This window comes from Podarcis vaucheri (assembly GCF_965113315.1).
Source record: "Podarcis vaucheri genome assembly, chromosome: 13".
In the NCBI taxonomy this organism is placed as follows: domain Eukaryota; kingdom Metazoa; phylum Chordata; class Lepidosauria; order Squamata; family Lacertidae; genus Podarcis; species Podarcis vaucheri.
Genome location: NC_138751.1, coordinates 8,191,893 through 8,217,497, shown reverse-complemented (window position 1 = coordinate 8,217,497; position 25,605 = coordinate 8,191,893). Strand labels below are relative to the sequence as shown.

The following is a 25,605-nucleotide window of genomic DNA, read 5'->3' as shown; positions in this document are numbered from 1 at the left end:
CGCCTCTAGTTAAGAACAGTTTCAGGTTAAGAACGGATCTCCAGAATGAATTAAGTTTGTAACTAGAGGTACCACTGTGTGTGTGTGTGTGTGTGTGTGTGTGTGTGTGTACATACTTTGGAAAAAATAGAGTGAATAAGGTATTAATCTCTGATGCTCTGAAAAAGCCGCTTTGTATGCTGGGAGACTGAGACATTCCTGGCAACCTGACCAGGGGGTGAGTGACTTAGAGTGAAAGAATGTTCATCTTTCCCCCCCACCCCCCCAAAAAAAAACCTCAGGGCATAATTAACTTTGAGACTGCTATAAATTATAGATCTCAGGTTCTCTAACCCCTTTTCTCCTAAAGCACTAACCCTGTCAAAATAATGGGGATGTGGGGAGAGACATGTTCTTTAATTATTTCTCTTTCTTAGTTGCTCCCTGTTGTTCAGCTCAGGCCTCAGTACTATGATGTAGCATTTAGGAGAAAAAATACAAACCAATAACCCAGCACTGGAGGCCAAGATGGAGAAAATCTCCACAGCCACCATGTCCTTTCCTCTTGAACTCAGGTAGGTTGGAACAAAGGACACCCATACACTACAAAATGCCATCATGCTGAAGGTAATGAACTTGGCTTCATTAAAACTATCTGGTAACTTGCGAGCTAGGAATGCCACAGTGAAGCTGGCAATGGCCAAGAGGCCCATGTAGCCCAAGGCAGTATAAAACATGGCAACTGACCCTTCATTGCATTGCAGAATGATCTCTTCTGTTACCAAGTGCATGTCTAAATCAGGGTATGGGGGAGAGGTTGCCAACCACACAGCACAAATACCTGCTTGAATAAGAGAGCAGGAAAGGACAATGGAGTTGGTCAGTCTTTTCGTCACCCATTTCTTCATCCTAGACCCAGGCTTTGTAGCTAGAAATGCCAGAGAAACAATGGTGGTCTTTGCCAACACACAAGAAACAGCCACTGAGAAGATGATTCCAAAAGTTGTTTGGCGAAGAAAGCAGGTCACTTTTCCAGGTTGTCCGAGGAATAACAACGAAGAGAGGAAGCAGAGCAGAAGGGAGACAAGGAGAGTGTAGGTGAGGTCCCTGTTGTTGGCTTTGACAATGGGGGTATCTTTGTGCTTAACAAAGATTCCTAACACCAAGGCTGTGATCAGGAAAAAGGAAACAGCAACTGAGGCTAAACTGATCCCTAATGGCTCGTCGTAAGAAAGAAAGCTTGTAGTTTTGGAGATGCATCCATTTTTCCCTTCATTTGGAAATTGTTCTTCTGCACATTTGAAACAGTCACCCATGTCTGAAAAATAGAAGAAATAACAGTTCAATGCAAGTGTTACAAACTGTTCCCCACTCCATATGCAAGTTGTAGTTCATGCTGATTTCTGCCCTGCATGTGTCAAGTGTGTAGATACATGAATGTGAACATGAATGCTCTGAACATTCAAAGAAAGCTGCTATAAAAGGAAATCCTCTCCAGGAATAGTCAAGTCATCTTACATAACTCACGTAACTCTCTTTTGATGGAAAAACTGGAGTACTATAGAAGCATACCTGTCTTGTTGGAAATCTTCCCTTCTGGGCATGGAACACAATCGTAACAGCAAAATTTTTCCCCTTCCTTCCTTTTCTTCTGATTGCCAGACTGGCAGTGCTCATTACACAAAGAAATGGGGAGTACCTAGCCATAATAATGAATGGAGTTACAATGAGAGATTGATTGATATATTAAAAATTCAGTTATTGATTTCCAAATAAAAAAGCTCACTACTCAGCCCAGTAGTATATCATACAGAAAAAGAGCTGGCCCACAAAGAAAACTTATCTCAATCACCCAGAATTTATTTCATATTAAAACAAGGTACAGCATATATTATTAACTTCATTTCACCCGCATTGAACTTGTAATATTATTTTCAGAATCGCAGTTTTGGGCTTTGCTGTTACAACTAGTGTTTTTATTTTATTTTTAGAGTTGTGCAACACTGACTTTATTTTGGAGTTTAAATAATGCTAGGCAGCAAAGGAAATGAGAAATTCAAAGGACCTCTGTGGTTACCTGGTTAAATCCTCTGTGCCACACAACCATACTCTCATTTATAGTGAATTATTTCCCTTTGGAATCAGTGGGGCCCACCCTTCCAATTTTCAATCTCTGGAATGACATGTTTGGAAAAGTGACCAGGTTCATGATGTCGAATCCGCCACCCACTTCCCTTTTGTCATTAAAGGACACCGTTTCTCCAGCTGAGTTGTTAAATGAAACTCCTTGAAGAAACGGATGGAGCTGTTTGAAAGAGAAGTAGAAATAAAGTAAAAAGAGAGGGAAGGAACGGGAGATAAAATTGTATTGGATATTTCATGTGGCTTTACTAATATCATTTAGCTCAGGGATGAGGAACCTCAGGTGCAGAGTCCAAATGCAGCCCTCTCTATGATCTTCAGCATTCTCCCAAGACTACACTCTCATGATCATTCCTCATTGGCCCTGCACTGTGACTTCATTAGAGATGTCGGAATTCCAACAACAACTAAAAGAAAACAGAAACGGAAATTGTCCTCTTATTCATCCCCTTTCTGGAATGGAAATCAATCCAGTTAATATTAATTGGTATTTGTTCTTGCTTTCAGTCAGCAAGTGATACACAATGGATAATGTTCCCCCCAAATTACATTCCATTTATTTTGCATTGAAATGAATAGTGGGGGGAGGGGGGAATGTGCCATTCTTTTACTTAAATTCTAAACTAATGCGAATTGCATAAGTGATTTTCTAAATTACATCAAATAGCAGAGAATGTGAAAAATAACAGTATTTTTTGGAAACTAAATTGCAGCAGAATGGAAACAGCACTGAATGAAGACAGTTCAGGATGAAAACTTCTGCCTTATCCCATCATCAGCCTTCCTTAGGTGCTTTTTCTTGGCCAGAACATGTCTTGGAACGTGGAATAATACCTCTTGCTTGTCAGAATGGAGAGAGATTGTTTGCATATGCAAGTACACCTTTGACAGTCGCATGGCCGAAACATTGTCTACTGCACAATAATAAGAACCATATCCATTGCTCTGTACACATTTGCCTCAGAAACTTATCGGAAAGTGAGAATTTGTAGAAAACACATTGTTTCCAGACTCCAGTTAGATGAGGAATTGTCAAGGCACAAAATCTCACCTATACTTTTTATTGAAGTAAGAATATTTGTAGTGGAAATTTACCTGCCAAGGCTGTATATGATGAAGATGAACAACTGCACTCCCCAACATTGCTTTCTGGCTGGATCTAGATGAATAAATGGCATTCAAAGCATGAGCCACTGCATAAACACCATTATAGATACTGTAGCTATGGCCTGTCATATGTGTTTCAAAAATAGGTCTAATAAGATATTCAACCTTCTCCTCCCCAGTACACATTCCATCAAATGGCACTGACCCTCTCAGATTTGGGTATATACAGTCAAATGCTTGCTCCCAGAATTCTTTAAGAAAGCCATCTCCTTCAGTCCAATAAGGTTTTACAACCTCAAGAAATTCCCTGAACTGTAAAATATCATTTGAGTGAACTGAAAAGGAAATGGCACCTTGGAACAGTTCAAAATCCCATCCCCTTTGATGTCCTGGAGATAGTAAATCCAATTGGGTTGTCATGATCCACACCTTTCTAAAAGATTTATTTTCTTTGTTCCCAGGATCTCTTAAAAAGATTACAGTTCTCAGCCATGCAATTGTCAAAGATTCTCCATAGATGATAAACACACTGACTTTTTTGTCAGTGAAAGGTAAATATATACTTGAGGCTATATCGTTAATTTCATCCAAGTCATCCAAATAGGGTTGCTGTGGGATTCTTTTCGTGAAGGCTGAACAGATTCCATTTTGTGAAAGCATAAGTTCCAGGGTCTGCAAGAAATGTTCTCCACTGGTGTTATCAAAAGCAAAGAGACCAACCCACATCCAACCAAAATACTTAAGTAACTGGATGATCCCCACATATTGCTGGGTTTCATTAGGGACCATGCAGTAGAAGGAAGTGATCTGAGTGCTATGAATCTCCTGAGGGGGAAATGAGCCATATGTGAGCTAAAAAGAAAAAGAAAAAAAAGGACAGATATTGGACGGAACAATTCGGCAGACTCTTACAAAGAAACAACTACATGAAGGAATTTGTAGGATTTGGGGGGATATTTGGGCAAGGTGTTATGAAATTTATGGGAGGGTTTCTATTAGTTCTCTCTCTCCCTCTCTCTCATTTTGAAATAAATTACTCACAGAATGATGAAATGAAACATGTCTGCTTCCCAGTGCAATAGTCCTACCTGTGGAATCTTGTATAATCCTATAATGTCTGCTATATGGAAGGAGGTATCAGAGCCAAGTCCACCAATGATGGCTATGAGGTTTTTCTGGGAACCACATTTGTAATTGGGGACAAATCTATGTGATTTGAAGAGAAGTTCCAGAGTAGTATGATAGGTCATCCTCGCATCATAGTAGCTGTCATAGATGTGGAACCCGAAAGTGACATTGGGCAAGATCTTGGGGTTTTTGTTGACCTCATTCACAGCAAATGCCAAGGCAAGAATGTGCTGGTAAAATTTTGTTACCATTCTATAAATAGAAACAATTTATTATTATTTCAGGAAAGAGTTCTACAATGCATTAAATTGTTGAAGCGGTAACTTCTGTCTCTAACCGGTCCTTCTATTTCTCTGCACAAAAGAATTAACGTACACCATTCTGACATCACAAATGACAACCTCCAAAACTGAGGGACAGGACATTAGCCCCCAATGTTGTTCTGTAACTGACATTCATGCGGTTGTTCTGGAATATCAAAGGTGAACTGCAACAAGAAACTGTGCAATTCCATTTCATTACATAGCTGAATGCTTTCACTTGCAGACTGAATTTTGCGGACTGGAGAAAAATATAGAAAACACATATTCTAATGCCAGCCTGTGTTTTATCAACAAGTTCACTGTTGGTAACCTTATCATCAGCCTCTGTATTTTTCTGTTTCTCATATCCTTCTGCCCTCATGTTACCCTCATCATGTGTACATACACAGTACCTGCAACCAAAATAACACTTCATACATCTGATGAAGTTTATTATGTCATAATAAACATGTTAGTCTTCAAGAGTGCTACAAAACTCATTGTGTTAAGTTCAATGCATAATAGACCCACTGAATAAATTTATCTAAGTGATGCCCATTATTTTCAATGGGCCAACTCTGTGTAGGGTTAAACTCCTTTATTGCTTTTGCTGCAACGGACTCATTTGGCTTCCTTCTGGAAATCCTTTTATTTCTAACCGGTGCTAATAAATCTGTGCTAATAAATACTTCCTCTTCAGCCCAAATATAATTAATGAAGCACTGGAATAGCAGCATGTAAAATGAGATATACCCACATACCCACAGTCATTTCTTGCCACCACTCCATGTATAAAACTAGGTGCATTCTGCCCCATGAAACTTAAGCCAGCAATCCTATGGCAAGATCCACAGGCATGAGCGATTTAGGATGCAGTAGGTATTAGTCTCAGCCAACTGATTCCCAGCTTAGTCCCAGCTCAGCTGAATACACATTTGAATAACTCTCTGGTTCTGGCTCAGCCAGCTGAGTAGAAGCCAGTATAAATCTCCAAAAGGGGGCATTCCAGAGGCTGGATGAAAAATGAGAGGCTTATGCTGGATCCTAATATCATTTCTGGCACAGAATACTATTTTTAAGTCTTGTTTTCCTTCTGTCAGGCTTAGACAGAGCAGCAGCCCAGCCACTGAATGGGGTTTGGATATAACATACCTTTATGCCGGCTTAATTTACATCATTTTGCTTTACACCAGCCTCTTGTGCATAGGAATGCTCCTTAAATAGTTGGAGCTCTATTCTGAATCCGGCCAAATTAAGTGTACATCCATTTTCAACTTGCTTTCCAGCTAGCCCACAAAAATTGGGACTTATATTAATTCAATTAGTGCTAACATATTTTTTTTTAATTAAAAAAATCCCTGTGAATGCACTACAATGAATTTGCACATGTGTACCTCCAGATACATTTGATCCAATTAAAGAAAATGTCGTCTTTCTCCCCAACCTGCTGTTATACTCGAAAACAAAAGGAGTTCTTATTATGTGAGAACAAACCCCATATTTACTGTGGGGTTAATAATACGCACAATTCTCAGAAAGTGATAGGGTAGGATAAGCCTACATGAACTTTCTTTGAGCATGCCATCACTCATACAAAAAAATATTTGTCTTTCTACTTGCAAAGTTCAGAATATGCATGGGGAGAGGGAATGGTTTCTTACTCTGGAACATCAAATAGCCTCCCATAAGGATGTTCTGTGAAGGAAGCTTCACTGGCAGGGTAAGTGATCTGAGAAGCCATCCCACCAATGAGAAAGTCCCCTGGCTGGTGCCACTCATGAGGAACAGGGAGGGGATTACTAACGGGGCACTTCATAGTATTGACTTTGCACACCTTGACAGATAGCAGAAAGAAGAACATCAGCAGCAGCATCCTAGCAGCAAAGCTCATCTCTAGACCCACTCTCTACCGGAAGTGCTATGAGTATTAATGGAAGTTGCCAGTGCTCTCAATTTTAAGTTTGGCAGATAACATAGAAAATGAGGACCGAAATGGAATTGACAGGGCCCTGTCAACTTCTTGCCCATAGTCCCAGCTGTCCATGGCAAATGGGTTTATTTATGTTCAATTTCGGACTTCTGTATTAGTTTTCTATTGCTTTCTAGAAAGCCTTTGGAGTTTGGGTTATGTGAACAAATTATAGTGATTTTGTCAATTCCAGTGGGGAATAATTAGTTCATCAGGTTTTTCCCCATCACAACCACCCTGTTTAGGGTGTTTTGCTCCCAGCTCCCACTCTTCTCTGCTGCTTGTGGTGAAATAAGTAGCAGATGGTTAACAGCTGTCCCTGTAGGGAACAAATGTCAGCAAGGAAGTTTGGTTGAAACATGACTTATGAAGGTGTGGGACTTGATGCTAATGGGGGAAAACTGATTAAGTTTGAGACTGAAGAAACAACAGACAAAAAAACCAGACAAGTTTTACACAACATTGCTTAGTTCATGTCCTATGCAACTACACTGAACATGGCTATAGACCACCAGCAATTTTCAGTAACAAATGGAAATGGGAAGGGATGAGTAAAGGGTTTATTGTTTTTCTGTTTTTGTTCTTACTTTTGTCATGTATTTTGTGTTTTATTTTGTATTTTATGTTGAGATCTACAGATGAAGAGTGGTGTGCAAATTTAATAAATAAAACAAATCATCTGAAGGAGATATATTTGTATTTGAATGGGATTGCAACTGTGCTTGGGTTGGGGGTGAGAAGGAGTTTCCTTTTTATTACTATGTTTATTAAGAAAATGATAAACTTTAAAAAAGAAAAATTGGCTCTGTTTCAGTGGTGACAGATCTGGCTCATTTGCATGAGTCCTTAGTAGTTTTTGCTTATATAATAATAATAATAATAATAATAATAATTTATACCCCGCCCATCTGGCTGGGTTTCCCCAGCCACTCTGGGCGGCTTCCAACAAAGATTAAAAATACAATAAAACATCAGTCATTAAAAACTTCCCTAAACAGGGCTGCCTTCAGATGTCTTCTAAACGTCAGATAGTTGTTTATCTCTTTGACATCTGATGGGAGGGCATTCCAAAGGGCGGGCACCACTACCGAAACGGCCCTCTGCCTGGTTCCCTGTAACTTGGCTTCTCGCAGTTAGGGAACTGCCAGAAGGCCCTCGGCATTGGATTTCACTGTCTGGGCAGAGCGGCGGGGGGTGGAGACGCTCCTTCAGGTACACTGGGCTGAGGCCATTTGGGGCTTTAAATGGTGCTCGGAAACGTACTGGGAGCCTTTGTAGATCTTTCAAGACTCGTGTTGTGTGGTCTTGGCGACCGCTACCAGTCTGGCTGCAACATTCTGGATTAGTTGTAGTTTCCGGGTCACCTTCAAAGGTAGCACCACGTAGAGCGCATTGCAGTAGTCCAAGTGGGAGATAACTAGAGCGTGCACCACTCTGGTGAGACAGTCCGTGGGCAGGTAGAGTCTCAGCCTGTGTACCAGATGGAGCTGATAGACAGCTGCCCTGGACACAGAATTAACCTGCGCCTCCATGGACAGCTGTGAGTCCAAAATTACTCCCAGGCTGGGCACCTGCTCCTTCAGGGGCACAGTTGCCCCATTTAGGACCAGAGAGTCCCCCACACCCACCCGCCCCTTGTCCCCCAAGAGCAGTACTTCTGTCTTGTCAGGATTCAACTTCAATCCGTTAGCCGCCATCCATCCTCCAACCGCCTCTTTTCAGTTGCCTGTTCTCCAGTTATTCTCTTCCCTAGATCCTCTTGTCCCTAAAATACTTAAAATTAAGGCCTATATTATGAGTGGATGGATCTTTTAATTTTGCTGGTCTCTGTTTCTCATTTTTACAATCTTAAAATCAGTTCACCACATTTCCCCAGCAATATGCAGATTTTTTAAAAAAGGAAAAATCCTTATGAAAATTCATCAGCATTTTAGTGCAAATTTCTCCTAACACATAAATTTTGATATGCAGTTTTTGTTGGGATACTGCCAGGGAGACAAAGTCCATCATGGCCCCAAGCCGTCTGCCGGACGATCCATCGATCTCCTGTAGGCACGCAGTATCAGCAATTAGCGACATGAGTTTCTAGAAAATATCTTGCCACATTCCAGAGCTCATGCGCCCTCTATCAGCAGATAATTCACAGCAGAAGTTTTAAGGTGGAATGGAAATATCCTAACAGTTTTGACTAATGAACACATTTTTGCAAGCAGTATTCTGTAATATAATGCATTTTTGCATATTATTTTTACTAATATAAACATACTATGCACACTTATCTCTTATTACAGCATTTCTTCTTGCAACTAAAATATCTCTTTCTCCTTCCACAGCTTATATGATGACCATTTCCCCAGTCATTGAATATCCCTGGCAAATTCAAAAGTTGTTTCTTTACCATAATTCAATTTCATTTCTATCAGTTGCATTGTTAACATAGATCTGAAGGATCTTAATTTGCCAAGTAATATTCATCATCAATTATTATTACGGTTCAGAGACCCAGCAAATCATTACAAAGCAGTACACAATACACAATTCATACAGCATACCTCCAGGTTAAACAAGCATTTTGTTCAGAATATAGGGATCATTTGTTCTTGCAACCACCGATAAAAACTTTGCCACTGCTAATGTTCTAGCATTTGTCCAGTCTTCCAATAGGAACCTGACATAGTGAGCCTCTGATTTTCCCTGGAAAGGTACCAGCAAGGGTAGTATCAGTTCAGCCCTGGCTTGCTCATATTTCTAATATTTCTTAGCTGCAGATTGTTCCAATTCTTTCTTCTTTTGTCAAATCTCAGTTTAATGTACTTTCTTCCCTATTTGAGTAAATAATTATACTGTATGAAATAACATCCCATGAAAGTTTTAAAAGTTTATTTCTTCATTTTTATTCATGTGAATATATCATATTCTGGTTCTATTTGTTAATGCAACACATAAATACAAATAATTTAATAGACATATATTGAAAGCTGAGTCCCAGCCTGAGTAGGCCATGAACTCTGCTCACATAACATATACACAAAACAGGAATGTAATATTCTTTAATTCTATGATATCAGATGGAGTTGATTAAAAGCTGAGCTTTTTCCTTATTAGTTGCTTTCTGTTGTTCAAGTCAGGTCTCAGGACCATGATGAAGCATTTAGGGGCAAAGATGCAGCCCAATAACCCAGCAGTGGAGGCCAAGATGGAGAAGATCTCCACAGCCACCATGTATTTCCCCTTGGTGCTCAGGTAGGTTGGAACAAATGACAACCAAACACTGCAAAACATCAACATGCTGAAGGTGATAAACTTGGTTTCATTGAAACTGTCTGGCAACTTCCTTGCCAGGAAAGCCACAGTGAAGCTGATGATGGCCAGAAGGCCCATGTAGCCCAAAACAAGATAAAACATGGTGACAGACCCTTCATTACATTCCGATATGATCTGTGCAGGTACTGACTGCATGTCCAAATTGGGGAATGGGGGAGAAGTGGCTAGCCACACTACACAGATGCCTGCTTGAATCCAAGAGCAGAAAAGGACAATGGAGTTGGCCAATGTTTTCCCCACCCACTTTCTCATGTTGGACCCTGGTTTGGTGGCCATGAAAGCTACAACCACAGTGATTGTTTTTGCCAATACACATGAAACTGCTACAGAGAATATGATTCCAAAGGAAGTTTGTCGGAGGTAACAAGTCAACTTCTGAGGTCTTCCTATAAAAAGTAAAGATGAGAGGAAGCAGAGCAGGAGGGAGACCAGGAGAGTGTAGGTGATGTCCCGGTTGTTGGCTTTGACTATGGGAGTGTCTTTGTGCTTAATAAAAGTTCCTAACACCATGGCTGTGATGAAGGAAAAAGAAATAGCAACCAAGGCTAAACTGATCCCTAGGGGTTCTTCATAAGACATAAAGACTGTCAGTTTCGGGATGCACCGATCTCTGTCCTTGCTTGCATACTGATCTTCTGGGCATTTGGAACAGTCATCCATGTCTGAAGCAATAAAGAGCAATCATCACAATGCTAATTTTGCACATGAAATGTGTAGTCCACTTAATTTTTTAAAAATAATTCCAAATGGTTTACATTAAATACATGCAGCAACCATTTCGCACCATTTCCATTCACCACCCCTGCACACGTTGGCAGAGTGTACATAAGCATGCCCTGCCCCCTTCCACCCCACAGTCTGCTCACGTTCTGCCCTTTCCGCCTGTACTATAACAGAGTATTTATTTTTAAAATAAAGAACTAGTCAACAAAATAAAATAATACAAAAATTTCACTACTATTTGTCGTATTATTTTATGATTTTGTACAGTGTGTGATATTGGCATAACACCTAATCAGTTACTGTGTATGTTACTACTATGGAAATTCCAATTTTCAGGTGACATAAGAGACAGTGGCAGGTATATGCAGAGATATCTCCTGTGCAACTGGGGGCGGGGGACATTTTTCAGCATGCAAACACTGTGCTTGTAACCATTTCTGCCTTGTCCCTACAGTAAGCAATTTCTTTTCGGAACAATTTTCCCCGTATCAACCAGCCTGAGCCCTGAGATCAGTGGGGAGGGCTGTGTGAGGTCAAACTGAGTAGTATGTGTGAGGTCCTTGCACAGGGCTTTGTTAGTGGTGGTACCCCAGTTTTGGTGCTCTCTCCCCTTGGAGGCACAGATAGGTACATCATCACACTGTTGAAGGCTATCATTTGTTTTATTTGATTGCAGCTGCCTTTTCATCTGGTCTTTGTGAGTTTCTGTTCATAGGTTTTTTATGGAAACCTCTTTGAGAACATAAAATAAATGAAAAGAAGAATGAAAGAAAGTGAAATTAATAAATAAACAAATCCTCATTGGGTAAAATAGGTTAACAAGAGGGAGTAACTTGGACAGTACTGAGGTTTGTGGCCTACTCAAAATGGACTAAGCTGCCCTTACTCTCTGTGTAGAAACTGAACCTATGGTGCCACCATAACTTGATTAATTCCCTCTCATAACCAAACATATTAACTGAAAGCATCCAGAAGACAAAGACATTGAGACCTACCCTTCTGGGTGGAAATCTTTCCTTCTGGACACAGGGCGCAACTGTAGCAGCAAAACTTCACTCCTTCCTTCTTTTTCTTCTGATAACCAGGACAGCAGGAGTCACTGCACACAGAGACAGGCATCACCTGCCCATAAAGGGGAATAAATGATTAGTAGAATGGGAGAAATTGACAATCTCTCTGTTTACTCCGTAAGCACATGATAAACATGGAAGAATTCAGAACAGGGTACATGCAATATAAGCATGCCACAATGTGCCAAACAGTCCTGAGCATATACAGTGGTCCCTTGGGTTACAGACACTTCAGGTTACAGACACTTCAGGTTACAGACTCCACTAACCCAGAAATAGTACCTTGGGTTAAGAACTTTGCTTCAGGATGGGAACAGAAATTGTGCTCCGGCGGTGCAGTAGCAGTGGGAGGTCCCATTAGCTAAAGTGGTACCTCAGGTTAAGAACAGTTTCAGGTTAAGAACGGACTTCCGGAATGAATTAGGTTTTTAACCTGAGGTACCACTATAATGCATTATTTTTGCAGTCTATTGTTTAGAACCACACTTCTGAGAATAGTGTAATAAGGTTCTCCTAACAACTCTCAGCACCCTTAACAAACTTCAGTTCTTAGGAATTTGAGGGGGGGGCATTTTGATTAAAGTGGTCTAATTGTGGTCATAATGTATAACTGTGGCTTGGTTACCAAAGATTGATAACCTCCCAACTACAACAACAGCAAAGATGAATTCTTTCTCAGAAGAAGCTGTAAATTTAGACAACATTTTCCTAAGGGACGTTCCAGTACATATTGACATTCATTATCCATCTGATCTATGTTACGAACTCCAATCCTTTGGGAGACAAGAATCATTTTGTATCTCCAACCAACATGGCAGAAGGCATAAACGGGAAGCTTATCAAGAATCCAAACCTGTTTAAAACTCCTGTGCCACACAATTATGTCTGTATCAATGATGAACTCTTTTTCTTCCTGAAACTTGGCATCCACCCTTCCAACTTTGACTCTCTGGAAGGATTTGTTTGGGAAAGTGACCATGTTCATTATGTCAAATCCACCTCTCCTCTCCCTGTTATCTTGAAAAAAGATTGCTTCTCCAACTGAGTTATTAAACAAAATGCCTTCAAGAAATGGGTTCAGCTAGTGGAAAAAGAGCAAGGGTGGTTAGGAATGGGGTCAAAACGTATTGGAGTAAATATACTTTAAAAATTTGTTGACAACATTGCTTATGTAGTTTCATCCTACAAAAGATCTGCCTAAAAATATAGTTTATATTTAAGGCAAGAGAACCAGTATGCCATGGCTGTTATAGTTTAATTTGAATAATAGTTGTTGTTGTTGTTGTTGTTGTTGAATAAAGTTGGAAGATGCATTATTTTTTATATTCTCTTTATGTAAATGAGATTATTTCATTATGAATACACTACCTTCCAGGGCTGGAGATCTTGAAGACTTTTGCCACTCATTATTGGACTGTGTTTGTATCTAGAGGACCCTATGGCATGCAAAGCATGTGCCACAGCATAGACGGCATTATAGATACTGTAGCTGTGGCCAGTCATATACATTTCAAATATAGATGCAGGAAGATTCTCCAACCTCTCCTCTCCAGTACAAGTTCCATCAACCTCTATCAGCTCCTGGGGGTCTGGAAATGAACAGTCAAATGCTTGCTCCCAGAAGTCCTTGAGAAAGCCATCTTCTTGATTCCAGCCAGGTTTTGCGATCTGAAGAAATTCCTTGAATCCTTGAATCTCATCAGAGTGAATTGTGAAGGACAGGGCGCCTTCAAACAATTGAAAATCCCATCCATTCTGAAGGCCTGTTAATGTAAAATCCAGCTGGGCTGTCATAACCCACACCTTTCCAAGTGATGTTCTTTCATTGTAGCTAGGAACTCCTATGAGCACATATGTATTCACCCATAGAATGGTCGTAGAATCTCCATAGATGACAAAGGTAGTGGCTTTGCTCTCTGAGAAAGCTAGATAAATAAGAGAGGCTAATATGTTAACTGCATTGAGATTCAGTGCATTGTTTTGTTTTGGAATCATTTGTGTGAAGGCTGAACAGATTCCATTCTGAAAAAGCAATGGCTCCAGGACCTGTGTGAAATGTTCTCCACTGTCATTATCCACAGCAAAGAGCCCAATCCAGGTCCAACCAAAATGCTTCAGCAAGCTAATGATCCCAATGTACTGGTTTGCTTCACTTGGGACCATATGGTAAAAGGAAGGCAACTGTGTTGTATGACTCTGCTCTGAGGTGAATGAACCGTATGTGAGCTGAAGGGAAAAACAGAAATATTTTAAGAGGAGCATCTGAGCCTGTCACCCTGTGCAAAACAGGAATATTTATCAGAGCTGTGGAAAAACTCCTTCACAATTTTGGGAGCAGGCCAAAATTGTATTAAAGGTCTCTGAAATGTAGACTTGGGAAATGTGACATTTAGTAACTGGTAAAGGAGGTGTTCTGATGACTAGCACCTCTCATTTAAAATGAAGTCATAGTTCATTTTAAAATGAAGTCATAGTTCATTTTAAAATGAAGTCACAGTTCATTTCCATTTCTTTCTTTTTCTTTCTTTTTTTTAAGGATATTGCAGCTGCTGCACACTTGGGAAATGGCACCACTAAGCTTCAGGGGAACTTAAGCATTAGGGAAGATTTTGATTTTCTCTCATCCATTCCTTTGCTTATTCTGACCCTCAAAATTACTCTCAGCATTCCAGGAGAAGAATGAACTTAGTGACTATCCCCCCTTCATCCATGGATAAATCCTACCTGTGGGTACTTGTATAGGCTTAAGAGTTCTGCCATATGGAAGGAGACATCAGAACCAAGTCCCCCAATGACAGCTACGAGGTTTTTCTGGGTGTTGCATTTGTAACTGGGGACAAATCTTCTGAATTTGAAGAGCAGATCCATAGTGGTCCGATAAGTCATCCTTGTGTCGTAGTAGCTGTCATAGATGTGGAACCCAAGGGTGACATTGGGCAAGATGCTGGGATTCTCGTTGATCTCATTTACCGCAAACACCAAGGCCAGGATGTGCTGGTAGAATTTTAGCACCACACTGCAGAGAGAGATTGAGTGCTCTTTCAGCCAAGAAGCACTTAAGGCAGCCAAACTCTTTAGAACAATTCTGCTCCATCCTGTCTATAGCCAAATTGCTTGCCACTGGGATTGTGATGATACCGCATAGCTACTGAAGGTACCCTGTTACTGCTGTTCCTGAGATAGTAAAACTCTTCCTTTACAGACAAAATAACATGTGTAAAGCATCATAACACTGACAAAGGTTTTCCTGCCTTGAACCAACAGTGAGTCCTAAGCTTTCCAGTCCAGGAGTTTCCTTCAGAAATTTAATCCTGGGGACATTTTTTCAACCAGAACTCAGTTCCAGCACCTTTCAGGTAGGTGTTCAATGTGAGTTCTGGCACCTCTTTTACTAGGAAAAATAGCACTGGATATAGTTCTGAAGAAGCCATTGTTTGAAGCACACATCATTGTAATACATTGCTTTCCCTCTCTCTCTAAGGAGCCTAAAAAGAAGAAATACATACATACATGACCATGTACCTAAAGCTGATCTTTTTATTGCAGTATTTTGTGCATTTCTCATTTTTTTAAATTGATAACAGTTTTGTAATTATTTATTGTATTTATTGAGAGTGGATTTCTATAAAACTATTATTTACTGATATTTGGAAAGTTTGTTTTATTATGTACTATCATATTCTGTATGGATCGTTGAATATTACTTTATTTGATATAACTTTACTTTAAAATGATCTTTTCTATTATTACTAATTTGTTTTGGATCAGATTGTTATGAGGTGTGTGATCTTCCTTCTATATTTTGTGTTTTTCCAGCTTGTACCATAGGAAGATGGTATATAAAAGTAAAAGCAAAATCAAATCAAATCCTATCACTTGTATGAGCAACAAGCTCAGATGAAGCAGATTAAGGGGGGAGGTGAATGCTTACTTTGGAACCTCGAACAATTCATAAGAAGGAAATATATTGAAGTGTAGTTCATGGAAATGGTAAGAGATGTGAGAAGTTATCCCGCCAATGATGAGGCTCCCAGGCTGGTACCACTCTTGTGGAACAGGCAGGGGATCATTCATGTGGCACTTTCTGGTATCTGCTTTACATTGTTTGAGAGGCTGAAGCAGCAGCAACAACCCATATAGACCCACCATCTTTACAGCAAACATCCTCTCTAGCATTCTCTTGCTCCAGCATCCAGCCTTACATTAACGCCTTACTGTGGGTGGTGCCTGACTTTGCCAGTAAAGGAAAACAACACACTTATCTTTAGCGTCAGCAGAATTCGAGTGCCTGCCTCAGCAGGCTAGTAGAGACAACCAATACAGACTCTGAAGTTTGCTCTACAAAATGGCAACACACATCGCAGCTCAAACTGGCAGAACCTTACCTGCATCTTGTCACTCATCAGTGACAGGAGGCTTGCTTGTTTTCTATATCTACTTATAAAGCTAGTGCTTTTACTAAATGTTGTCATTTTCTGAAACACCACTAGGGTTTTGGGCAGGTGAACAAATGACAGTAATTTGGATAGCTGCAGGGGGAGATAACTTAGCAAAGCCACTGCGCCAGAATCCTTTTAGATAGAAAGCATGTTTGTCTCTACTTGAATCTGGCCACAAGATTGTTATGCTCCTCAAAGAGACTACAAGTAGGTGACAGGTCCCAGATTTCCAAGGTGAGCAAACGCCAACAGGAAAATAATACCCTAAAGTGAAGCCATTGGCTTGAAAGGGGGACAGGATGAAGTGCTATGTTCGATCATTTATTGAAACACATTTCCATAATTATGAAAATTATGAGAAGATTATCAGCACTGCCCGGTTCCAGTTTTATGACACACACTAGATACAAGGTTTGCTGTGTAGTTTGGAATTGCCAGTGCAAGTTGCAACAAGACACTGGTGAGGAGGACTCTGGAGGTTTGAAAGGCCCCTCTAGATTTTATTCTTATTGAGTTTTGTTCCTGATTCACTTGCCCCAAACCAAGCTTCCATGGAGGTTAGATTGTATCTGGTCTTCACTGAGCATTCGTTCTGATTAGTTGGTGCAGAAGTTATAAAATCATGAGAATTCATCCTGTTTTGGGATGTTTAAGAAATTTGACTCAGTTCCCATTTAAATGCAAAGATTGCAAATCCACACTTTCCAAAGCAATGTGAGAACTAAAACACAGACATCCCCTAAAATTCAGAAATTTATCCTACTTTTGATGCAGTTCTCCAACGAATGTCCAGAAAAAACGCATAGGTTTGCAGAAATGTGTATAAAAATGGAAAGACCACTGAAGATAATGCACACAAAATTACTTACCAAAATGTGTGCACACAAATTTATTAGCAGAAAAATTTATTAGGAGAATTTTGCACTAAAATTCTGGTGAACTTTCATGAGTTCATCTTATACACTGGTAGTGCTGAGGGGGGACGCTGGAATGGTTTTTTTGCCACGAGCCTGAGATTGTAAGTGGCGATTGGCCGCTTGATTGTTGTGGAGGGGAATGCCGGAAATTGCTCTCTCACCAGAATGCAGCACACAACCGCTTGTGTTGCTTACAATTGCTGCTTAGAATCTCAGGCTTGCGCTTCATTCCGGCGGGTGAGCAGTTTTCAGCATTGGCCGCTTGATTGTTTGGGGGCGGGGAATCCCGAAAATCGCTCACCCACTGGAACGCAGCAAACAACCACACACGTCGCAGCTGCCTGATCGCCGCCATTAGCCCTCCTGTTTGCCGCTGTGGCAGCCAATATACAGCTGCCCTTGTCGCAACAAGCGGGAGTATGATTGGCGGCCGCTGGCAGCAATCAGGAAGTTGATAGGTGGTTTCTGCTCACGTCGCAGAAACCATAGAATCATAGAATCATAGAATCATAGAATCATAGAGTTGGAAGAGACCACAAGGGCCATCAAGTCCAACCCCCTGCCAAGCAGGAAACACCATCAGAGCACTCCTGACATGGTTGTCAAGCCTCTGCTTAAAGACCTCCAAAGTAGGAGACTCCACCACACTCCTTGGCAGCAAATTCCACTGTCGAACAGCTCTTACTGTCAGGAAGTTCTTTCTAATGTTTAGGTGGAATCTTCTTTCTTGTAGTTTGGATCCATTGCTCCATGTCCGCTTCTCTGGAGCAGCAGAAAACAACCTTTCTCCCTCCTCTATGTGACATCCTTTTATATATTTGAACATGGCTATCATATCACCCCTTAACCTCCTCTTCTCCAGGCTAAACATGCCCAGCTCCCTTAGCCGTTCCTCATAAGGCATCGTTTCCAGGCCTTTGACCATATTGGTTGCCCTCCTCTGGACACGTTCCAGTTTGTCAGTGTCCTTCTTGAATTGTGGTGCCCAGAACTGGACACAGTACACCTATGAGCTTCCTGGTATTCCCTTTCTATCTGGGCCATCTCTTCAATATCATGATGAAATTGCTGCTGATCTTGTTTTCCTTGGAGGTTATTCAGAAATGTAAGGATGTACTCTCTGGGAAGATCAGAAATGCCAGTTTGGTCAATTAAATGGGTTGCAGCCGACTGTGCCCAATGAAATTTATAGAAGTAAGTTAATCACCCTTGTTAACATCACTGTGTCTATTCTGAGTATGCTTAACCTTAGGCACAATCCAGACCAGATTTTCCCGTCCTGGTGCCCTTCAGATATTTTGAATTACAGCTCCTGTCATCTCCAGATGGCCCAGCTACACCCCTATCTGGACAGAGATAGCCTAATTACATACAAGGGAAAAAGAATTGGGAGGGAGAAGGGAGGGAGAAGCTAATTTCAAGTTACAAGCCTGAAGCTAACACACTGTCAGATAGTTTTGTCTTTGCAGATTCTGCCTGTCTAGCAGAAGAGCAACTCCTCAGACATGGCTCTGGTTGTCTTGCCCTTGATAAAGAGCAATGCCTCCCTGCAGCAATCTTTTCCCCTAGATCAGACTTAGAGGCCGAGCAGGTGACAACACCCAGGCCAGGAGGTGTCAGGAAAAAGCAGCAATGCGAAAGCCAGCTGCAGGTGTCTGGAATGCAAAACAGGATGTTGATGTGTGGGACTGTACTAGTGGAAAAAAGGGGCAGTCTATTCACTGTACTGAGCACCGGATGTTAGCTCAGAGTGTCATCTGACCTGTACTGGAAGTACAGGGGTGGAGTCTCTAACACTACTGTTGGAGTCTGGAGAGTGCAGACACGTTTCTCTGTACTGCTGGAATGACAGAAATAAAGCAATGTAAATAGATTTCTGTCTGACTCTTTCCCCTCCCTGAGGGAAGCAGGGAGGAGGGAGGAGGGGTGTGTCCCTCTCACGTTGAGTGGGATCGCCGATAGAGACCTTGCCTGTATCCTGCCGGGAGACGCAGACGGGGAGGTCAACAGGATCTCAAGCCGAATGCCTGGAGAAAAGGCCAGTAACCTCTGACTGCGGCTGAGAATCCGACAGGAGAACAGTTCCTACAGCTCTTCCTCAGGACAGCTGTAGTGGCAGTTAAAATACCAGGGGCGGGGCCAATACACAAAGACGTCTCCCTCTCCTCCATATCTGAATTTCTGAAGGGGGCTTGTAAGCCTCTTTTATGCACAGACATATGAAAATACATAGGCAACTTCCTGTTTAAATCTGCTGTATTCACCGCAACTACACAGCCCTGCTTGCCTGGGACCACTTTCCAAACAGTCTGTCAAAACTTACGGGAAGTGAAATGGACATGGTGGCTATAGTTTGTTATTCTTGCAGTCATCTTCAAAGGTATTTTTTCATCCTGATATGGTGCAATAGCAAGTGTGGAGTAGCAAGTGTGGAGTAGTGGTTAAGGTATTGATGGAGGACCCAGGGTTTGAGTCCAGGAGGGAGTGTAAAAAGTCCCAGAGAGACCCTTAACATTTCCTGCCAGGGTTCTGGGTTCACCTTCCACAGCTTCCCCATGCACTGGGTGAGGTGGGCTCCCAGGAAGGGTCTGGAATGGATTGCCTTAATATACACTGACGGGAGCAAGCAATTTTATGCTTCACTGTCTCAAGGAACCCTTCATGCAAGTTGGAACTGCAGATGAATAACATGAAACCCGACGACACAGCTGTCTATTACTGTGTAAGAAGCTTCCTGCCATACCACAGCAATATATCACCCATCAAAAACCTTAGTGTGGTAGAAACTGGCTTGAATAGGTGAAATGATGGCAGAGGGAACTTTTATATTTACTGTATTTTTCCTTGTATGAAATGCCCCCTTGTATAAGACGACCCCTATTTTGGGGGACTCAAAATTAAGGAAATGTGGGGAGATTGCCCAGAGTTATTCAGCTTTTTTATGGGGGGATTGCCCAGAGTTGTTGAGCTATTGGGGGGGGGGGTTTGCCAAATACCACTCACCCAACTAATCACCACTGCCAATCTTACAACTCACCAAAGTTACCCATCATTTGCTCACCAGCCACAAGCAACCGCCAATCACAGATTGTTAAATGTATTTAGCTGAATCCCTGATCTGGACCTTGTTTAGCTATAAATGAGCTTTCCATCCCAAGAATAAGTTTCAGTGCTTTACTACAGAACAGTCTTAAAACTATCTACATATAAACATTGCTAAGAACAAAGTAACACATTGCAATCAAGCAGCAGTCAATAAGGTTCAGTCCTTTAATTACTTTTATAAAGTTCGGGAACCTCCCTCTGATCCCAGAGAGAGATTGCAATATGCTGGGAGCTCCTCGCAACATGCTGAGCTGGCAATCTCTCTTCTGGCTTCCAACAACACAGAGAATCTGACTTCTCAGATTTCAGCTGTCTGCTGACCATAGCTGCTTTACTGTATTCGCTATAATAAAAGCTCCTGCCTAATGTAAACTTCTCATTACAAGCACTTTAAATACAATGCATTCAAACAAACACACATTTTATGTACATTAAAATGTAGTGTCTTTAACATAGATTATTTGGCCAATTGGGGGCAAAGGGATAAAGCTCCTTATCCCAACACACATACCCCAATGGTACATCAGTCAAGAGTGCACTGGCTATTGGTGAAAGATGGCTTGCACCAGTAGCAAACTACGTGGTTAACATCACATGTAGTTTTTGCCCTAACTCCCACATGGAGCAGTGATCAGATGTGGAAAAACTGTTTGTACTGAGGGAGATCCTCTGAGACGAAACCCTACAGAAGTAATTATCTTCCCCTGAAATTATCTTAAATGCACTCCCTGTTCAAAGGAGAAGCTTCTAGAAAAGCAACCAGGAAACAAGTGTGAAAGTTATTTACTTATAACCAACCACACTGTGTGCCATTATGACCGGGGGCGAGAGGCACATGAGGCTTGGTCAGTTTGGGCTCTGATAATCTCCCCCTTTCCTTGTATATTTCTGGCTTGAAATCAATGGACATTTACTGGCACATTCAAGGCATGTTTTGCTAGCCTAACTGATTTTAAAGATAAGGCTGATACACTTAGATATATTTATATATTTAATTAAGGATCTTGGCTGACTATAGCTTTTTCAAACTTTCTGATGCCAACAATGGCATTGTAGATGGACAAAGAAGGACCTGCTCTGGTTTGCCATCAGATGGTGTGGCTAGTGCTGCTGCTTCTGCTACCTCCTCTAGCGTGCAAAGCAAATGCTATGAAGTGCCGTCCAACTGATTCCCTCCCTGTTCCCCATGAGTGGTACCAATCAGGAGACCTCCTCATCGGTGGGATTTCCTCTCAGATCATTTACGTTTTCAACCCAGTTTCCTTCAAGGTACACCCTTCACAAGAGCTGAAATCTGATGTCCCACTGTAAGGATCCCCTCCTTCCTGCGTCATGTGAGCTTTGAAACCTCAGCATTTGTAATGCAAGGAAAGAGAATTTTGGTGTGGAGTGTCCACATCATCACATCTCTTTCCCATGCTGTGTGCATGTGTGAAGAAGAAGCTAGTAGTTAACAGTTGCATAGGAAGCTGTCTAAGTAAACCATTGGTCCATCTACCTCAGTATTGTCTACAAGGACCAGCAGTAGCTTTCCAGGGTTTCAGGCAATTCTGATTATGCATACAGTAGGCCAAAATACGCATTAAAATACACATGCTAATGAAAACGGCATAAAAATATATTGTGTTAGGGGAAATTGGTTTGTAAAATGTGTGCGTTCAGGGAAATTGCATAGAAGATTTTGTACATTTGGATAAATTTGCATCAAAATGCTGATGAATTGTCTTGATGGCTTAAAAAAAACAACCCATTGCAGACAGATGTGAAAATGTGGAGAAATGTGTTAAAACTAGAAGAAGGAGAAACTGAGAGAAACCAAAATTAACAGCTTCATCCATCCTTATGAGTTGATTATCAACTAAACCATTGCAGAAAGCCTACAGTTGTTAAGAGGGCAGGTGGACTGGATCTAAGGCAGGTGAGGTCAGGTTGATTGTGGGGGCAGACTGAAGCCATGGGATGGACTGGGAGGACTGTGCATAAGCCTTATTTTTATGCACATCTTATCCTAGTAAATGCGTGTTTGTATATATTACATTAAGGAACGCGGGTGGCGCTGTGGGTTAAACCACAGAGCCTAGGACTTGCCAATCAGAAGGTCAGCGGTTCAAATCCCCGCGACGGGGTGAGCTCCCGTTGCTCGGTCCCTGCTCCTGCCAACCTAGCAGTTCGAAAGCACGTCAAAGTGCAAGCAGAAAAACAGGTACCGCTCCGGGGGGAAGGTAAACGGTGTTTCCGTGCGCTGCTCTGGTTTGCCAGAAGCGGCTTAGTCATGCTGGCCACATGACCCAGAAGCTGTATGCCGCCTCCCTTGGCCAATAAAGCGAGATGAGCGCCGCAACCCCAGAGTCGGTCACGACTGGACCTAATGGTCAGGGGTCCCTTTACCTTTACCTATATATTACATTGCAAAATTCAGAGAGGTGTGAATTTTAAAGGATAGCAGCATTTTGGTTTGCATATTGTTTCAGATAGTGCAAATAAAGTAAGTTTGCCCTTCCCTAGTCGTGATGCTTGTAGGACTTTGTTTCAAAAATAGATTGTCTTATTTAAAGCCAATGTTAGCCAAGCTTGCAACATCTGCTTCCAAATAAGCAGGTCTCTCTGTTGGCAGTGTGATAACAAAATTCTACCAGCACGTCCTCGCCTTGGCATTTGCTGTGAAAGAAATTAATGAAAATCCCAGAATCTTGCCCAATGCTACATTGGGGTTCCACATCAGTGACAGCTACTACGATGCGCAGAGAACTTACCGCACCACTCTGGACCTGCTCTTCAAATCACAGAAATTTGTGCCCAACTACAAATGTGGCAGACAGAAAAACCTCATGACCATCATAGGGGGGCTTGGCTCTGATATCTCATACCGCATGGCAGATATCTTGGATAGCTATAAGATTCCACAGGTAAGCTCTGTGCATGGGGATTTACGGAAATTGCAATCGCTTCATGCTATTCTGGAAGTGGTTTTTGTTGTTCAGAAAGGCTTTCCTTAATTTGCCTGATATTCAAAAGTGAAATGAGACTTAGCCCAAGGAAGAGAACAGGATGGGAAAATATATTTATTTATGTAATGCAATTCGTATATTTATTTAATGCCGTTTGTATGCTTGCTCATAAATATCTCAATGCAGTTTACATAAAATATACATTAGAATTAATGATTTAAAAAGTTAGTTGATAAAAAAACAAAGTATGCATAAAATCAGTTATTATAAATATATATACATATTAAAATACATATCTGGGTAATATACAGTCAATAATTTCTACCAGATATCTTTCCAATGACTAGTTCAAAAATATTACATTTTCACAGGCTGAGAAAATTCAGACAAAATACGTCTTTGAAATTCAGGTTTTCTGAATTCATATCAGGTTTAGCTGGAAAAATACTCATTGCCCAGACTGACAGCCCTCATATGCAGATTCATTCAGGCATTCCTCCTAAAAATCTCTTAAATTGCTACATTTTATTTCAGCTCACTTATGGCTCATTTGCCCCAGAGGAGAGTTATGCAATGCAGTCCCACTCCTTCTACAATATGGTCCCCAACGAAGCCCGCCAGTACATTGGGATTGTCCGCTTACTTCAGCATTTCAGATGGACATGGGTTGGGTTCTTCACTGTCAACGATGAGAGTGGAGAGCGTTTCTTGCAGACCCTGGAGCCATTGCTTTCCCAGCATGGAATCTGTTCAGCTTTCACAGAAAGGATTACACAACAAGCCCGGTTAAATGATATGTTTGAAATTAACAACCAGGTCCAGAGTATTTATAAACCTTTCACATTTAACAAAGTCAACACATTTGTTCTCTATGGAGAAACACTGTCCATTATGTGGCTGAGCTATTTTATTCTTCTGGGAAATCCTGAACGTAATAATGACACATCTCACGAAAAGGTGTGGATTCTGACAGCCCAGATAGATTTTGCATTAACTAGCCTTCAAAGAGGCTCAGATCTGCAAGTGTTCCAAGGGGCTATTTCATTCACAATTCATTCACATGAACCACCCGCATTCAAGACATTCCTTCAGACTATAGAGCCTTGCTGGGCAGAAGGAGATGGTTTCATCAAAGATATATGGGAGCAAGTCTTTGACTGCTCATTTCATTGTCCAAAAGAGGTCGATGAACCATGTACTGGAGAGGCAAGGCTGGAGAGCCTTCCTGCGCCTCTTTTTGAAATGCGCATGACTGGTCATAGCTACAGCATCTATAATGCTGTCTATGCTGCTGCACATGCACTGCATGTCATGGACTCATCTACACCAAAGCACAGAGCAGCTGTGGAGGCTGAAAGAGTTGTACTCCACCCTTGGCAGGTAATGTCTACACTATATAATTGTGTTTTTATTTGCCATGAAAAAGCTAATACAATATGTCAGATATCAAGCCTTATCAGAGGAACTGGCCACTCTCCAGGCACCCGGCTTGATCTCCTGGTTGACCTCCCTGTCTGTGTTTCCCGGCAGGATACAGGCTAGGTCACAATTGGCGATCCTCCTCAAGCGTGAGAAGAACACACCACTCTTCCCTGCTCCCTGCCTCCCCCAGGGAGGGGAAAGAGATAGACAGAAATGTATTTACATGTCTTTATTTCTGTCTTTGCAGCAGTACAGAGAAACGCGTCTGCTCTCTTCAGACACCAACAGTAGAGAGACGAACTCCACCTCCTGTACTTCCTGTACAGGTCAAATGACACTCTGAGCTAACATCCGGTGCTCAGCACAGTTTATAGACTGCCCCTTTGTTCCCACGGTACAGTCCCCAACACTCACATCCTGTTTAGCTTTCCAGCCAGCTGCAGCTCGCTGCTGCATTGCTCCTTTTCCGTAACACAATATGCCTTTTCCCTAATGGTAAAATTATGTTAGACACACCAACACATTGATGGAAATTTGTGGGTTCACATTTTCTCCTTTTCTTGGGGCTTGGAGAAGGGAAGCCGTAACTTTTGAGCATCCCTCACTGAAAAAAAAAGCTTCATTTTCAGGCTAGGTCTTGCTGCATGACAAGAGAAGGTGTTTGCCAAACTGAGTTATCCTGTTGGGTAACCTTTATGGAAGACAGGACAAGGGGAGTGTGACTTTGCTCCTGCTGCTTGAGCTTTCTACAGCTTTTGATACCATTGACCAAGGCGAGCTACATGGAATGGGAACTGGGGGCATTTAGTTACTGGTCCTATCTAGAGAGTAGAATTGCATGAGTGTTTTGTGGGGCCCAGGCAGTTAAGCTGGGGGGCATGGGGCACTGTTTTATCCTCAATGGTATTGAGATTGGAGGCAAGATGCTATCAGTATGCTGATGATACTGAACTCTATTTCTCCATGACATGGATAAGGAGAGGTCATGAGAGCCCTCTGGTGGGATGGGAAAATAACCTAAGAAGGATGC

The 25,605-nt window shown here is 41.6% G+C and overlaps 3 protein-coding genes across 3 annotated transcripts in view; 1 reads left to right on the top strand and 2 right to left on the bottom strand.

The window, feature by feature from the left end:
• Positions 1–25,605, top strand: part of LOC309516816 (uncharacterized protein) — a 279,061-nt gene that overhangs the window by 80,716 nt on the left and 172,740 nt on the right. The window lies entirely within an intron of this gene.
• Positions 396–2,129, bottom strand: LOC309517398 (vomeronasal type-2 receptor 26-like; the record flags this gene model as incomplete). The annotated part of the gene is made up of 3 exons (XM_082196635.1): positions 2,057–2,129; positions 1,552–1,678; positions 396–1,297 (listed from the first exon to the last, which is right to left on the bottom strand). Exons 1-3 carry the CDS (start codon positions 2,084–2,086, stop codon positions 396–398), a joined length of 1,059 nt encoding a protein of 352 aa, XP_082052761.1. The 5' UTR covers positions 2,087–2,129.
• On the bottom strand, positions 9,601–17,455 carry LOC309517397 (vomeronasal type-2 receptor 26-like; the record flags this gene model as incomplete). Its single annotated transcript, XM_082196634.1, has 6 exons — positions 9,601–10,613; positions 11,670–11,796; positions 12,598–12,825; positions 13,314–13,970; positions 14,469–14,760; positions 17,262–17,455. 6 exons carry the CDS (start codon positions 17,453–17,455, stop codon positions 9,706–9,708), a joined length of 2,406 nt encoding a protein of 801 aa, XP_082052760.1. The 3' UTR covers positions 9,601–9,705.